The sequence below is a fragment of the Lepidochelys olivacea genome (assembly GCF_965140295.1).
Source record: "Lepidochelys olivacea isolate rLepOli2 genome assembly, chromosome: 4".
Lineage (NCBI taxonomy): Eukaryota > Metazoa > Chordata > Testudines > Cheloniidae > Lepidochelys > Lepidochelys olivacea.
Window position 1 is genome coordinate 15221843 of NC_140414.1, and position 18323 is coordinate 15240165.

Below are 18323 nucleotides of genomic sequence, written 5' to 3' on the forward strand. Positions count from 1 at the left end.
CTAGTGTAAATTGTGGTTCTAGAAGTAAGCGTTCTCTTACACTAAGCATGGTTGTTTTCTCAATGAGCTGGTTTCTAATCTCCTCATCTGCCATACTCCCAAAGTCACCAGTTACAGACTCCTCAGGGAAGCACTATACTGCATTATAGTCTCCCCCATTTTCTGCTCACGCTGGCGAAATCTGTAGCGATTTATTTACATCTGAAATCTGTAGCGATTTAAATCTGTACATTTACATTTAAATCTGTAGCGATTTATTTATTTATCTACATTCACTTTTGGCACAAAAAAGTTCTTTAATGCAGTGAGTGCAGTCTCATATTTATCATCTGCAAGGGGAAAAGTGTAAAATATACACTGCCCTTCTGCTCCAAGGCAGTGGATTAGCAGAGCATACTTTCTTACTTCAGAAATCTCTGTAGCAGTGATTGCAAGCAGGTAAGTTTCAAACATATGGATTCAGACAGTAAAAGCAATTGGAGGCTCACCTGGGCTTTGCAGAAAGGGTGCAGGTGGGTTCAGAGGCAGAAGATCCCTCCTCATCGCCAAAACGTTGTAGAAACCGGGCAAGGTACTAACAAACTTCAACAGGACTTTATTTTTAGAGTGGAAACCTCTTTACCAAGCTGCTGCTGCACCCTCGGTAGCTCTCACTCCGCCTCCTCAACTTCCCCCCATCCTTCCTATTTCCTGTCCTTTCAGAGTCCCAGCAGTCAGTGCTCCCAGTTCTAATAATTACATGCAGCATCTAAACACCACAGGTTGTTTATTTTACTTAGTCCTCATGGTCATTCAGTTGAATTAGACTTTGCCAGAGTAAGGACTGCATAAAAAAATTAACAATCACGCCACCATATGGCCCTAAATTTGGGATTGTTAATGGCTCATAATCCATGCTATGTAAAGTGAACCCTATACCAGATTGATGGGTGCCTTATAAATGGATCTAATAAATAGAACTAGCTGTTTAGTCATTGCATTAACTCAAGTATAAAAATATAATCAGACAGGCCAAAAAAGAATCTGAAGAGCAATTAGCCAAAGACTTAAAAACTAACAGCAACATTTTTTTTTAAATTACATCAGAAGCAGGAAGTCAGCCAAACAGCCAGAGAGGCCACTTGATGTTCGAGAGCTAAAGGAGCACTCAAGGAAGATAAGGTCATTATGGAGAAGCTGAATGAATTATTTGCATCAGTCTTCACACCTGAGGCATTCTTTTTAGATGACAAATCTAAGGAACTGTCCTATATTGAGGTGTCAGTGGAGGAGGTTTGGGAACAAATTGATCAATTAAACAGGAATAAGTCACCAGGACCAGGTGGCACCCAAAAGTATTGAAGGAACTCAAATATGAATTTGCAGGACTACTAACTGTGGTATGTAATCTATCATTTAAATAACCTACTGTAACAGATGACTGAAGGATAGCTAATGTGACACTAATTTTTTAAAAAGGCTCCAGAGGTGATTCTGCTAATTACAGGCTGATAAGCCTGACTTCAGTACCGGGTAAACTGGTTAAATTATAGTATCAGATACATGGAGGAACAGGATTTGTTGCGGAAGAGTCAACATTGCTTTTGTAAAAGGAATTCACGCCTCACAAATCTATTAGAATTCTTTGAGAGGATCAACAAGCATGTGGACAAAGGGGATCCAGTGGATATAGTGTACTTGAACTTTCAGAAAATCTTTGACCAGGTCCCTCACCAAAGGCTCTTAAACAAATAAGCAGTCATGGGATAAGAGAGAAAGGCCTCTCATGGATCGGTAACTGGTTAAAAGATAGGAAACAAAGGGTAGGAACAAATGGTCAGTCTTCAGATTGGAGAGAGATAAATAGTGGTGTCCCCTAGGGGTCTGTACTGGGACCAGTCCTATTCAACATATTCATAAATGATCTGGAAAAAGGAGTAAACAGTGAGGGGTCAAAATTTGCAGAGGATGCAAAACTACTCAAGATAGTTAAGCGCAAAGCAGACTGAGAAGAGTTACAAAGATCTCACAAAACTGGGTAACAAAATGGCAGATGAAATTCAATGTTGATACGTGCAAAGTAATACACATTGGAAAACATAATCCCAATGATACATATAAAATGATGGGGTCTAAATTAGCTGTTACCACTCAAGAAAGAGATTTTGGTGTCACTGTGGATAGCTCTCTGAAAACATCGTCTCAATGTACAGTGGCAGTCAAAAAAAGTGAACAGAATGTTGGGAATCATTAGGAAAAGGATAGATAGTAAGACAAAATATCATATTACCTCTATATAAATCGATTTTGAATACTGCGCGCAGATGTGCTCACTCCATCTCAAAAAAGATATATTGGAATTGGAAAAGGGTAACAAAAATGATTAGGGATATGGAACAGCTTCCATATGAGGAGAGATTAATAAAAGTAGGACTTTTTAGCTTGGAAAAGAGACAACTAAGGGGAGACACGATAGAGGTGTATAAAATCATGATTGTTATGGAGAAAGTAAATAAGGAAGTGTTATTTACTCCTTTTCATAACACAAGAACTAGAGGTCACCAAATGAAATTAATAGGCAGCAGGTTTAAAACAAATAAAAAGAAGTATTTCTTCACACAACACACAGTCAACCTGTGGAACTCCTTGCCAGGGGATGTTGTGAAGGCCAAGACTATACCAGAGTTCAAAGAAGAACTAGATACGTTCATGGAGGGTAGGTCCATCAATGACTATTAGCCATGATGGGCTGGTATGATGTCCCTAGCCTCTGTTTGCCAGAAGCTGGGAATGGGCAACAGGGGGAGATGGATTATTTGATGATTACCTTTCTTTTCATTCCCTCTGGAGCACCTGGCATTAGCCACTGTCGGAAGACAGGATACTGGACTGGATGGACTGTTGGTCTGACCCAGTATGGCCGTTCTTATGTTCTTAAGAATTCTTCCACAGACTCTGCCTCAAAGAATTCTTTCACAAAAATGACACCACTCACAATTACCAGGTCCCCACTAACTATCATAAGAAAAAAAATAATCTGACTGGATACCGTAGAGTAGATGAAACCACATGCTTGATCATTATATTGATTGCTTCAGGAAAAAACCTGACTGTAAAAATCTTTAAACTCACATCCACCAAAATCTCTTCACCACCAAGAGGACAGCCATACAGTCCCTGAAATCTCACCACCAGAGAGTGATCAAACCAGCAGACAAAGGGGGTGCCATCATAGTCCTCAACTGTTAAGACCAACCAACAATTCTCTGACTCCAGCTACTACAGTATAAAGAACTCAAAGAAGACCCCACACCAGAGTTTACCCAAAAAGTTGAGGATATCATCAAATATTTCCCCAAACAACTCCAATAGAAACTTTACAATCTCATCCTCCATGAATGCACCCTAAAGACCTTCTATATACTTCACAAGATACATAAACAAGGGAACCCGGGCAGAACCATCATATCTGGCCATAGCACTCTTACTAAAGGAATATCAGGACGCATAGGAACCATCCTCAAACCACTCACCACACAAAGGGCCAGGTTCCTCCAGGACACAACTGACTTCCTCCATAAACTCTGCAACATTAACCTCAGAAAACCGTCCTTGCCACCATGGATGTCACTTCTCTATACACCAACATCCCTCACAGTGACAGCATAGCTGCCTGACTGTAATATTTACAAGACAATGGACAACCCTCTGAGAGCCATCCCAAACACATTGCCAGATTCATCCATTTCAATCTTCACCCACAACAATTTTACATTCAACAACAAACACTTTGTCCAAGCCATGGGAACAACCATGGGTGCTAGGACACCTCCCCAGTATGCCAACCTCTTCATGGGCTGCCTTGAAGAAGAATGGCTGGACAAACGCACCACAAAACCGATGATATACTTGAGATAAGTTGATGATATTTTCATCCTCTGGATGGATGACAAACTCCCTCAGATTGCCACAACTTCAGAAACCGCCACCCATCCATTAAACTCTCTCTGGAACACTCCCACGCTAGCATAAACTTCCTGGACACCACGATCAGCTTCAACAATGGAACCCTACAGACAACTATACACAGAAACCCACGGATCACCACACCTACCTTCATAGATCCAGGAACCACCCCAAACACACCGAGAAATCTGTTACCTACGGCCAGGCACTCAGACACCACAGAACATGCTCCAAGGAGAGAGTCCAGGATACACACCATAACACACTCAAAACTATCAGGAATTGGGGCCTGCAGCAGAGCTAGTTTCCAAGCAGCCTCGTCAGTACAGCTGGCCTGCAACAGCTGCCTGATAACCCCAGAACCTCATTGGCTTCCGAGGCCAGCAGGCTGGTTCTTAAGCCAGCTACAGCAGCAGCTCGCTAGCTTCTCAACACTCATGCCCACCAGCGTGCTTGCTCCTGCTCTACCTTATTCCTATCTGATCCTGCCTTGCACCCAGCCTTGCCTCTGTCCCGTCCCTGCCTTGAACCCTTCCTTGCCTGCTACCCTGCTTGCTCAAGTTCCTGACCTCTGGTTTTGAACCTCGCCTCTGGCTCCTGACTATGGACTCTGGCTCGACCCCTGGCTCTTATATCCAGTTCCTGACTTCTGGTCTTGACCCTGGCTCTGGCTACAGCTCTGACTACAGCTCTGGCTCCAGCCACTTGGCCTGCTGCCTGCTCTGGACACTAGGCTAGACCACCCTCATCCTGGTTGGCTGGCAGAAAACTGCCTTCCCCAAACAAGAACACTCCACCCGAGAAGTAAATCGATTCAAGGAACAGGCCACCCAAATACCCCAAGAGAACCTGCTAAATACAGAAATAACCCCCCTCCCTCCGACTGCACACCCCTACTTGTCACCTACCACCTCACACTAGAATCCATACAGGGTATCAAACAGCTACAACCCATGTAAAGTGGGGACCCCATCCTGAACGAAATCTTTCCTGAACTCCCTCTTCTGGCCTGCAACCAACCTCCCAGCCTCTCCAAGCTCATTATCAGAAGCAAGCTCCACACAAACCAGGCCACGCCAACTCAAAGCAGCACTAGACCCTTCCAGAACAACAGATGCAAAACCTGCAGACATATTTCCACTACTACAATGATCAACACCCCCCACAACACAGCTTTCAAGATCCATGAGTCCTACACATGCCTATCACAACACATGGTGTACCTCATCCAGTGCACTCAATGCCTTAACAACAACAACTATGTGGTTGAAACCAGACAATCACTACACTCTCGAATGAACTCACACAGGAAAATGATAAAAGACAAAAACACCCTGTCACCTGTGGGTGGACACTTTTCACGGCGCAATCACTCTCTATCTGACCTCTCAGTCCTCATCCTCAAAGGAAACCTCCACAACACTTTCAAAAGACGAGCCTGGGCACTTAAATTCATAATTCTGCTAGACACTAAAAATCATGGACTGAACAGAGACACCAGATGTATGACTTATTACAACAATCTGTAATCCATTAACCACCACCCCCTTTTTTCCCTCCCATATGACTGCAGAGGCGTCAATGGGCCACTCCACCTTGAATGAACCCTTAGTATTGTATTAACTACCTATGCTAAACAATCTGTTCCACCTTGTATTTAACTGTGCTGCTTGGAGTACCTTTTCTGGACTGGAAGAACTCTGTGTAGCTCAAAAGCTTGTCTCTTTCACTAACAGAAGTTGGTCCAATACAAGATATTATCTCACCCACCTTGTCACAGTTAAACATGTCCCTCTAATCAAGTAGCACGGGTGTAAATGAGGACAGAATCTGTCCCACATCATCCTGGTAATCTAATCCGGAAATCCTTGGATATAACCAGTTCCAAAACAGCCACTTCAGTGTAGTTCATTTCAAAACTGACCATTTTCCCCACAATCCATTTTGTAATAATTTCCCATTGACAATAAAAGTTATTTGTATAGCATGCTCTACAATACTTTTCTTATTGCCTTTCTAAATTTTTAAAAACAACGGAAAATTATGGTTTTTAAATGCCTTTACAATATTTGGTAGAGAAGTAACTGGATTTGATGCTCTGACAAGGTATTATCTGCAAACCCACATTATTTGTCCTCAGACATACTCAAGTATTATATTTCAAGAGTGATATTCATTGAAGTAAGCCTATCCTCAACGTCTATACTTAACGAAGTGGTGGATTCTCCACCACTTGAAGTCTAATTCAAGATTAGATGTCTTTGTAAAGAAGATGCTCTTGATCAACCTCAAGATATGGGCTAGGTTCAAGAGTAACTGGCTGAAATCCCGTGGCCTGTGTTTTACAGGAGGTCAGACTAGATGATCATCATAGTCCCTTCTGGCCTTCATATCTATGCATCTAGCACCTTCCATCTGAAAGGAGACCTACAAGTTTTATACATGATGCACTGATTCATATACCCCCCTGCTGACACTCAGTCAGTGCCGGGATGGGAAATGGGGGTGGTTTTCAGATTATCATGAAGGAAGAAGGGGCAGACCTGCAAACCTTCAGAGACGGAGATTTCTTGGGGAAATCCAGTTCCACCCCACAGCTCTTGGGGCATTTGTGCAGAGATCTGGCCTCTCCACACTTCTCCTTCGGCCGCACAGTTTGCTCTGGAGCCACACTGCCACCTCCACCACCGCAGCCCACCCAGCCAGGAGCTGGCTAAACACCACACCCCGGCAGGAGAGTTGTGGGAGATAAGGGACGGGACAAGGCTGGAGGAGGGGTTTAAATTTAATGCAGGAGGCCATGAAGGGACGGACCTGGCCAGGCCCGTGGCAGAGGAGGAGGAATCTGAAAGTGGGGATTTTCAAGCCCTCTCAAAAGGAAAGCCCCACCCGTGCAGTCCTCATCATACTTGGGGCTCTGCAGTGCCCCCTCTAGAGGTGGAGGTCACCCAGCTAAGCCACTGCGCGGAGAGCTGAGGGATCCTTACCAGGGTGAGCCATGGTAATCACTACAGATGTGCAGCCCTTCGGTGGCTGGATCAGGGTACAGATGGGGCTGGCGCTATGGCTGTGCACCCCCACTGAGGTTATTATTGAGCGGGATGGGAAGCTGGCCTCTGGGAGGACTAAGGGAAAACAGATTGATTTGGTGGGGGCAGCAGAAACCGAACTAAAAATCTGACATGGGGAAAGGTAGGAACTGTTGGTTTCCAGGGAGTGGAGGCAGAAAAGCCAGCAGAGAAGAAATGTTCTCTGAGGAGTCTAAGAGGAGATCAGCTGGGTTGTAAGGGGACCCACTATAAAATAAGCTTGGGAGTGGGGGGCATCCGGAAATCATGAACCCCCTGTCCATGCACCTGGGCTCCCTAGATACCACATACAGGAGGAGAAGATCTGATTGAGTGTATTTTAGGGTGGGAAGGGAAGATAACTTTTCAAGCTAGCCAGAACAGCGCAACCTGAGCAGAGATTGGATCAGGACCCCAGGCTAACATCTTGCTCTCTCAGAGAGGTCTAAGGGAACTCTAAGGTCCACTCGGGGTAAGCAAGCCGGGAAGCAGAAACCTTTCATTATCTCCTTCCCCATTTCCTCCAGCTCCCAGCATCATCCCGGGAATATGTTTGCCAGACATTCCAGTCAGTTGTGGGGTGCTGATCAGTGCACCAAACTTATCAGCACTCTGGCATGATTTCCAACCTTCCCGTCGGTCTTCAAGGAGATAAGGAAGCAGGAAGCGTTATTCATACTTGCAGTGTCAGTGTCCCATGCTGAAGCTGCACTGAGTACAAATGTGTACGCAGCTGCTCCCAGGGAAGGTATTGGAGTGGGGGTCCAAAATATTCTACCAGCTCTCTAAACACAACTCGTCTCTGACCTGTTCTGAGTATGGACAAAGGAAGCCTATTCAGACAAGGATCGGAGCAGGGAGAGACTGCCAGGAGTTGCACAACAGGTGGTTTGAGTGTATCAGATTGTTAGGGATGATTCACTTTTGGTCACCATGTTTATCATTATGAAACGTACTGCATTTATCTACAGAGCATCCCTGTGATTAATGGCAATGGGGAGGCTTAGGGCTGTTAAAACATTGAACCCAGAGGGATTCGAATAAATCCAGATAAATTAGGAAGCAGGAACAACCACAAAGGGACAGGAAGCTGGGTTTTAACAAACAGGTGAAAATCCTTTGGATTGAAATGGTGGCAAGTTGAGCAAACTGCCAATTAATAAGAATGCTTTGAATTGTCTGGAGCAGATTGGGCTGAATTAGGAGGAATCTCATGAGTAGTGGAAATGTTTTTCCTAGAACTGCCCCAGAGTAGAGGAACTCCTTCAAATACCACAGTCAGCCTTGATCTTTCTCTCAGTTACGTCAGCTGGAGTTTTGCCATTGGTTTCATGAAGGGGCAGGATTAGATCCACTAAGAGTCTATCATTATTCATTTATATACTGAGTTATTTTCTAAATTGCCAAGGGCAATTTTAAAAAGGTAGTCTGAATACATTCCATTCATCCTTTTTGTATAGGCCAGCTGAGGTTAAGAGAAAAAGGAGGAGGGGAAGAAGAAATGGTACAATTTTTTTCGTTGGTGAGAGCTAGAAAACAAGGTGATCGATGTTTTACAACAGGTAACGTTTCTGTGGCAATGGACAAGAGTGCACCATGGAGCGAGTCAGGTCCAAGGGAGATGGGGAGCTCAAGCCACCTGCAGAGAAGTTCACCTATGGGGCAAGGACAGCTCTTGGGAGAGAAGATCGTAGGAGTGGCTCCAGGAAAGCCGGTGTACTCCTCGGGGTCTTTATTAGAGCAGCACGAATACTGTTCATTCGATAATACATCTAACTATGAACGCATTGCGTATCAAATAAAATTAATCCAGGAAACAACATTATTCTTTCAATTTGTGGAGGATTTTTCCCCCTCCACCAAATTCTCTGATTCTCACACATTTGAAATCCCCACACGTTTGTAGGTGTTTACAGTAGCATCTGAAGCCCCAACTAAATTCAAGGCCGGTTGTGCAAGGTGCTGTACAAACACAGAGTAAGAGACAGTTCTCACATTGAAACACTTGCAATCTCAGGTCTCAAGACAGACACAGGGTGGAAGGGGAAAATAGATGCACAGAGAAGAGCAGTGACTCAGACAAGGTCATACAGTTGAGCTGGTCATTGGCAGAGCCAGGAATACAACCCAGGACTCCCAAGCCAGGACTCTGTCTCCTAAGGCAGGATGCTTTCTATAGTTTACGTGTTGAAGTGAAGTGACTATGTTGCACAGCCCTCAGTAAATGACTGAGTAGTGCTGGGAGAGTGGGAAGTGCTGATTGCCCTGGTGTGAACAGCTAGGCAAGGTCACTGAACAGAAGGTGAGAGAGACAAGCATCATGTCGTGAGGAATAAAAGACATGAGCACAATTGCTTGCTTATTGCTGCAAAGGATTGAACTCTGCAATTATCACCGGCAGAGAAGTGTAATTTCCTTTCTTATTTTCTCTTCCAGGTGCAGTACATATCTATTTCCATAGCTCCTCTATGAGGGATAGCCAGTCAACTCATGCCTATCCCGTGCTATCAATAGAGTTGTTACCCAGTGCAGCATACCAAAGGGACTGAAAAAGGGCTCAATGCTGCCGGGGGCTGGGTGCCCTCAGCTCCCAGCAAAGCCGTCGTTGACAGCTAGGGCTCTCGGCACCTTGCAGGCCCAGACACTGTAATACAATTTTTTCCCCTACGGAGAGAATCATAAACAGCAAATGGGATCAAGATTAGGTGGCTTGCTGACCCAACCAGGGGACTTGTTGAATTACTAAAGGGAGCAGGAAGGAGACTGAAACTCAAGTGTATTTTCATTCCGATTGCAGTAGAGGTCCAGTCCCAACGATCTCATCTAAATCGACGAGAGAGAGTCAGAGTGGCAAGGGAAGTGGCTTATGTCATAGAATATCAGGGTTGGAAGAGACCTTAGGAGGTCATCTAGTCCAACCCCCTCCTCAAAGCAGGACCAATCCCCAACTAAATCATCCCAGCCAGGGCTTTGTCAAGCCTGACCTTAAAAACTTCTAAGGAAGGAGATTCCACCACCTCCCTAGCTAACCCATTCCAGTGCTTCACCACCCTCCGAGTGAAAAAGTTTTTCCTAATATCCAACCTAAACCTCCCCCACTGCAACTTGAGACCATTACTCCTCGTTCTGTCATCTGCTACCACTGAGAACAGTCTAGATCCATCCTCTTTGGAACCCCCTTTCACATAGTTGAAAGCAGTTATCAAATCCCCCCTCATTCTTCTCTTCCGCAGACTAAAGAATCCCAGTTCCCTCAGCCTCTCCTCATAAGTCATGTGTTCCAGTCCCCTAATCATTTTTGTTGCCCTCCACTGGACATTTTCCAGTGTTTCCCACATCCTTCTTGTAGTGTGGGGCCCAAAACCGGACACAGTACTCCAGATGAGGCCTCACCAATGTCGAATAGAGGGGAACGATCACATCCCTCGATCTGCTGGCAATGCCCCTACGTATACATCCCAAAATGCCATTGGCCTTCTTGGCAACAAGGGCACACTGTTGACTCATATCCAGCTTCTCGTCCACTGTAACCCCTAGGTCTTTTTCTGCAGAACTGCTGCCGAGCCATTCGATCCCTAGTTTGTAGCGGTGCATGGGATTCTTCCATCCTAAGTGCAGAACTCTGCACTCGTCCTTGTTGAACCTCATCAGATTTCTTTTGGCCCAATCCTCTGATTTGTCTAGGGCCCTCTGTATCCTACCCCTACCCTCCAGCATATCTACCTCTCCTCCCAGTTTAGTGTCATGTCCAGTCACACAGCAGGTCAGTGGCAGAAGCTAGGTCTACCTGCCAAGTCTGTCAAGGTTCTGAGTCTGTTCCCGCTCCACCCACAAGCTTTAGCTCAAGCTGTGGCAGCTCATGCTTCTAGCTCTGGACATGCCTGGTTGAATCCACAGTGTGTTGGCCAACTTGGCGGTTGTCAGAGATAAGCAAACCCTGACACAGGCCAGCCCTGGAGCTCAGGGGACAGGAGTCAGAGGTTTGTGGCATAACAGCACATCATTCTGATTTCACGTTAATCATCCCCTGCATGTTCAATGATAAGTTTATAAAGGCAGGGAAGGAGAGAGAAATCCTGACATACCAGTCTCTCGATCCTTCCACTCTGGTCTCTAAACTCTCCTGAGGATTGACTGGCCAGGCCATCGCTGTACTGGATACTGGTGACTTTAAAGTTGCCATTGTAATAGAATAGCTTCTGATCTGAAAGGAAAGAAAAGGAATGGGTAATACTTGCCTTACAGCCCATCCAGGGCTGGCTCAGACCACTCTGGGGTCTCCTGCAAAAACATTTGATGGCCCAAGAGTGGGCAGGTCTCCATCTGCATGAATGCCATTCAGACAGCAGCAGTCCAAGAGCTGGCAGTGGTGGATAAAAGTTTCCTGTTGAACAGAACAGGAATGGGGGTTGACCCTGCCATTTGGGTCGAGCAGAGCTGTAACAAAGGGGGAAAGATCATCCAATTCCCCAGAAGGGTATCCCCATCAACCTCTCCGGCAACAAGCAGCCGTTCATATTCAGCCCCCCACAGCGCCAGAGCATGGGCAAGAAATATCGTTCTGGCACCCTGCCCTCCCTCCAGGGCTTGCCCAAAATTGCGTGTGTTACAGTGGTGCTTAGGAACCCCACTCAAGGATCAGGGTCCCATTGAGCCAGGCACTGTACAGGCACATAGCAAAAGAAGAGCTCACAGTCTGAATGAGACAGGACACAACAGATGGACCAGACAGACAGGCCAGGTGGGAGAGTCAGAATAGAATGGATAGTTTCTCAGAAAGCTCAGCTGGTCACTTGGCAAACCAACGCCACATGGCAGTGATGTGCAGGCATCACAGCAGAGGTGGGTTTAGCAGAAGGATCTGAAAAGAGTACAAGACATGAGCGAGAGACAAGAGCGACAGCGACACTTGCTAGCCCCTGTAGCAGGAGGCAGCACTGAGCAGCGATTGCTGAAGGGGGAAAGAAGCAGGAGATGTAGACGGTGGTGGTTACTCCCCCTAGAGGAGTTTTAATTCTGTTGATGGAAACACTGGCTCCCAGTAACATGCAAAGCACCTGAACCCGAGGGAGCTGCACCATACTACATGCCCAAACAGTGAAAATACACGCAATACTTACCATAGGCCAAAAAATACACCAGGAGGCCGATGGTGATGGCCAACGCCATCGCTGCAGCCACGGCGATTAGAGCGCTCTTCCAGGGCTCGAAAAATTTCGGTTTGGCGGCCAACTGGTGAACTCTGAAAAGCAAAGGGGGAAAAACATCCCCCGCCTATCAGTAAATGTACCAAGAATCCCAACCTGTAATTTCCCCAGCGACCTCCCCGTCCCAGACAAAATGCTCCAGGGCCGTGCTGCCACCCCAAACAGCCAAAAAGCCTGAGTCAGGCCTTAAAAATCAGGAGAGTTTAGGAAAAACAGAAATGGGTTCTTTCCATTTGCTTTCTGGGTATTAAGCCTTTAGGGCTCGCCTGGGTCACATTTTCAAGTTTCTCTTCACGGTCCAGAGTTCTAGAAACCTACTACCTCTTTTAAATGAAAGCCAAGAGGCTCACATAACTCCAGGAGCAGGAGCTCTAATAAAGACACCAAATATCATGAGACTTGCAATAAAATCGCAAGAGTTGGCAGTGAGATAGGGCAAACATAATACCTATCTTTAAAAATGGGAACAAAGAGGACCCAAGGTATTATAGACCAATCAACCTAAATTCAACACTGGAAAGGTACTGGAACAAATTATTAAACCATCAGTTTGTAAGCACCTAGAGGATCATAGGGTTATAAGGAATAGTTAGCATGGAATTGTCAAGAACAAATTACGCCAACCTAATTTCCTTCTTTGACAGGGTTGGCTTAGTGAATAGGAGGAAAGCAGTTGACATGACAGATCTTGATTTTAGTAAGGCTTTTGACACAGTCTTACATGGCATTATCATAAGCAAACTAGTGAAATGTGGTCTAGATAAAATTATTAGAAGGTGAATGCAAACCTGGTTGACAGGTAGTAAACCATTGGTCCTTTGAGTGCTATCAAAATGAAAGGATATATCTAGTGGTGCCCCATGGGGTCACTCCTGGGTCTGGTCCTAGCCAATATTTTTATTAATGACTTAGGTAATTGAGTGGAGAGTACAACTGGCAGTAGTCCTGAAAAGAATCTGAGGGTTATAGTGGATCACAAATTGAATACGAGTCAACAGTGTGATGCAGTTGCAAAAAAAGCTAATATCATTCTGGGTGTATTAGAAGAAATGTTGTATGTAAGACACGGGAGGTAATTGTCCTGGTCTACTTGACACTGGTGAGGCCTCAACTGGAGTACTGTGCCCAGTTCTGGGCACCACAATTTAGGAGAGAGGTGGACAAATTGGAGAAAGTCCAGAAAAGAGTATCAAAATGATTAAAGGTAGAAAACCTGACCTATGAGAAAAAGTTTAAAAAACCTGAGCATGTTTAGTCTTGAGTAAAGAAGAGTGTGGGGAGACCTTATAGCTTTCAGATCTGTTAAGGCTATTATGAAGAGGACAGTGTATATTTGTTCTCTATGTCCTCTGCAGTTCGGCCAAAAAGTAATGGGCTTAATCTGCACCAAAGAAGACTTAGAAAGTATTTCCTAATATCTAACCTAACTATAAGGGTAGTTAAATTCTGGACAGGCTTCCAAGGGAAGTTGTGGAATCCCCATCATTGGAAGGTTAAGAACAGGTTGGACAAACACCTGTCAGGGATGGTCAAGGTTGACTTGGCCCTGCCTCAACAGGCTGGACTTGATGACTTCTTGAGGTCCCTTCGAGCCCTACATCTCTAAGATTCTATAGTGGGGGGCCCCTCTTGGCCACATTTCTAGTTGTTAAAACAATCTGCATTAGGACTTGAGATGAAGTCACCTCTCACTGAAGAGTTCCTCCTTAAGTTTCCCCATAAGCAATGCAGAGTTCAAGATACTGCATCCTCTGAAGATCTGGAGATACCGACCCTCATGCTGCATCAGCCTACTTGACGGTCTGGGTGATATCTCAAGCATAAACTGGTCAGAAAATGGGTGAAAGTGGCAAAAGAACATAACTTTCACTAACTCTGCAAGAATCAAATCATGGTCCCATTGAAATCACAAGGGGTTTTACCTGGATTTCAGTGGGATCAGGATCTGGCTTGGTGTTGCCTGGGGACCATTGTTTAGCCCCTTTAATAACCAGTTTCAAGTCTGATTAGAGTCAATGAGACTTGTACGCACGGACACCAGGGCTGGCGCTGGCCTCAGGAGTGTTTTGGGAAGGGGTGGGGTAAGTTAAAGCAGGGTGTGGAGGCACGTTATATTCTACAGCCTGACGTTAGCTGCTTTTCCTGCTACACACGCCCCCCTTCCGCCCCCATCGGCCTGCAATTTACACTCATTTTGCTCACCTGCTGAATGCCAAATGAATGTGTTACAGTACTTCACCACCTACACCCATTTTTCAGTGCAACGGGTGTAACTAACCCTGCTGTTTACATCACCATGGCATTTGGACCAGTCTCCCATGGGAGCTATGGATGCCTCCATTCACTCCAGGCTGCATTCGGATTACAGACCACAAAGGGATCAAACATGAACAAGACCAACAGGGGTCCTTTTCTGTTGCAGGCTTGCTCCCTGCACAGTCTTTCCAAGTGCTTGCTCCCAGATTAGCTTTGAAATCTTCTAAAAAGATGCACCACTGAACAGGATAATGACAGTGATTGAACACTATGTAGCTTCAGCATTACAATTATAGCTGTGCCCAAAAACCGGCAAAGCTCAGATTCACCTACAGAGCCCCAATCCAGGGGAAAAAACCTTCAGTACATAGGTTTCAGAGTAACAGCCGTGTTAGTCTGTATTCGCAAAAAGAAAAGGAGTACTTGTGGCACCTTAGAGACTAACCAATTTATTTGAGCATAAGCTTTCGTGAGCTACAGCTCACTTCTTTAACTTTAACCACACAAGTGGTCCCACTGAATTTTTGTGTGTGCTGTCATGTCTTTTAAACTCGCTGTTGGTTATGGCAACACTTTGACAACATGAAACCAAAATATGTTACTTGTAATGCAATCGTCTCCAAATTGCAATATGCCCATCTAAAACCACATTACAGTACTCAAAGACTTCAGATTAAGTATGTATCTAAGTGTCCTTTGCTGGATCAGGGACCTAGATTTGAACTTTCCCAAAATTTAGGGGGAAATGGATTGAACTGGGACCTTGGATCAATTACAGAGAAAGGCAACAGCTGCTAAATTTGAATAAGGATCCAACTTCCCTAAAGCTGGCAGTGTCTGGTTCAGACCCTGCTTTATAAAAAATACAAACAAACCCAACTGCTCATGTAGAAACAAGAGCCAATGCTGATTCAGCCATCATTGAAATGCTTCTATGCTGCTTTCGAATGAACAACAGAGTCATTAGCTGTTGTTTTCAGCATCACCAACACCCTGAAGGTTTTGATTTCTATTTCCTGCCCAGGTTTGCCGCAATGTGTTTTCAGTAAGGAATAATGGGATTGCTGTATTACGGAGATAAGGCAGGTGCTGCGGGTCCAACAGCTCGTGGCTGTTCTAGTTCCAAAACAAGTTTGAATTCCCAAGGGATCCTTGCAAGGACTGAGGTTGTTGAAAAGTATGCAGAGTGGGCCAAACTCTGTTATCAGTTAGAGCCATGCAGCCACTCTGAAGTCATTGCCGTACGGTGAGCATCAGCCAGGATGGGGTTCTGTGCAGGGCACTTAGAAATGTCTTTCGTGAGATGAGCCTTCTGAGAAGTCAAGCTAGTGTACTCCCTTGCTTCCAAGATCTACAACGATTTAATTCGGAGATTTGCCCCGTATTTGCGGGATAAGTGATGCAATTCTTTTACATGTTCTCCAAATAGCAAGCTTCCTTTCCAGTCAGAAGGAGGCTACACACTTTACTCGTGCCTGGTCTATGCAGTTTTTGTACTGGCATGACTATTTTGGTTAGGGGTATGATATTTTTTTCTTAGACTGAAATAGTTACATTGTTACGACCCCTAGCATGGACGTAGTTTTATCAATATAAAAAGCCCCTAATACCAGTATTATATATTTCCTGTCTCTTAAAGGAATAAGCTATATCAATATAAGCACCTTTATACCAGTATAACTGCATTGACAATAGGAGGGCTGTACTGCTTTAAATATACTACAGCAGCTCGTGTAGAGACAAACTGTGCAAGATCGCACTGGTGCTCCGTTTCCACATTGAAATGCAAAGCGAAGTAGCTGAATATATGCATATTCTGTTACAGATAAAAAGCTGGAAAGGGTGCTGCTACGGTTGGGAAGGACATAGGGTGAACTAGTTCTTTTCCTTTGTATTGGTTTGCAAAGACAATGCCATATTTTGTACAATCTTAAAAAAAGTTTCAGTGCATTTAAAGAATAAATTTCACCAATCCAGAACCAAGATTTTTTTTTGTTTCAAGTTTCCAGGGACAGATTATAATCAGCAGTAAATTTAAAATAATGTTAAAGTTCACCAACAGTAAAATGTCTTACTAAATTAGACCCCTCCAAGTTGCAATGCAATGGCATTGCAGGATCAGGGCCTTATTCTTTTAACTCCATAATAAACTACTCCCTGGAGATAATAGTTTCATTGACAATTTCAGTGGGATCACTTGTGGAGTACAATGCTATTCAGGGAAAGGGTATCACAGTCCGTCCCTGAGCAATTAGAGTCACACAGGCAAAAATACAGGACTCATGCCACAGAAGCTTTACCCTTAAAAAAAGGCACCTTAAGCTGTTCAGTTTGGGGGCAAGAGCGGCCAACTAAGTTAGGGGAAATATAAGGGAACAGCCTCAGCCACCATACATTTCTAAATGAAATCCAAAGCTTTCAGGTCTAGGTAAGTCTGGCTAAGGATTTCCACTTGAATTTGCTTTTCCAGCCCACGATCCAACTCCCCCATCAAACCCCAACTCTCCCAGTCATCCCGCCCATGAGCCCCACCCACACATCAAACTCCAGGTTCCCCTCACATCCAGCCCGTGAACCCCCCCAAAACCGCGACCCCCCCCTTTTATCCCGACCAGTGGCTCTCAACCTTTCCAGACGACTGTACCCTGACAGAACTCTTCGGTACACCTTCTCGGTTTCAGGAGTCCAATTTGTCTTGTGTACCCCCATCTTTCACCTCATTTAAAAACTACTTGCTTACAAACTCAGACATAAAAACACAAAAGTGTCACAGCACACCATTATTGATAAATTGCCGACTTTCTCATTTTTACCACATAAATATAAATATTGTATTTACATTTCAGTGTATAGTACGCAGAGCAGTATGAAGTCATTGCGTGTATGAAATTTTAGTTTGTACTGACTTCGCTAGTGCTTTTTATGTTGTCCATTGTAAATCTAGGCAAATATCTACGTGAGTTGATGTATCCTCTGGAAGAACTCTGCATACCCCTGGTTGAGAACCACTGAGCCAGACCATTCCACCATCTTGCACTTTCAATCTGTGACCCTCCAGTTAGTTTCCACGCCTCCTCCTGCTGCCCCTGCAGTGAATCCCTTCTCCTCTGAGGATCTGTACATTTCAGAATGGTCCATCATGAGTAGGGTGACTGGATGTCTGAATTTTGTAGGCACAGTCCTGATATTTGGGGCTTTGTCTGATATAGGCACCCATCACCCTCCACTCTCCTCCCAATTTTTCACACTTGCTATCTGGTCACCCTAATCGTGAGCCGCATTCTGTCTAAGCATCCTCACAGAGAGAGATGGAGTGAGGTTAAGCCACTGGCTTTTGGACCGGGGGAAGAGAGGAGATGACTGATGGCCTCACTCCAGGTCCTTCAGGCGCATCTTAATGTAAACAAAAGAATCTCCACAAACAGCATCCCTTGCTACCATTGCTCCCTCAAGTCCTGCTCAGAAGGATTAAACACGTCACCTACCTTTGAAGGTCCCACGGCACGCCCCGGTAGGCCTGGTAACCTCTTTGAGATCGACTGAAGTCTCGAAAGCACGGTGAATGCTGCTGGTACATACAGTCATCGCACGGCTGGGTGTTGCAGGGAGAATAGGGTGGTAAGCGAAGAGGCTTCATGGAGCTGCTTGTGGTGGAGTGCTCAGCAGCGTGTGGGTTTAATGCAACATGCAGGAACCGGCATGCAAGTAAAACCCCAAGCAGATGTGAGCACAGAGACAACAAGGAGACTACAAGCTGCCAATCAGCACTCAGTTGTGTTTGACATTGACAGGCTCACATGGCAGAGCGGCCACACCCACTAGGTTGTTCTTCACCGGACAGGATTCA

General features: G+C 45.1%; 1 protein-coding gene across 1 annotated transcript in view; it reads right to left on the reverse strand.

Moving 5' to 3' along the window:
- Positions 1 to 18113, reverse strand: part of LOC311519190 (transmembrane protease serine 11C-like) — a gene marked incomplete at its 5' end in the record, with an annotated part of 60531 nt that extends 42418 nt beyond the window's left edge. The window contains 3 exons of the mRNA XM_084625477.1: positions 11099 to 11217; positions 12134 to 12255; positions 17962 to 18113. Coding sequence (XP_084481603.1) covers positions 11099 to 11217; positions 12134 to 12255; positions 17962 to 18113 — 393 coding nt within the window. The remainder of the gene's footprint in view (positions 1 to 11098; positions 11218 to 12133; positions 12256 to 17961) is intronic.
- Between the last annotated feature and the right edge of the window lie 210 nt (positions 18114 to 18323).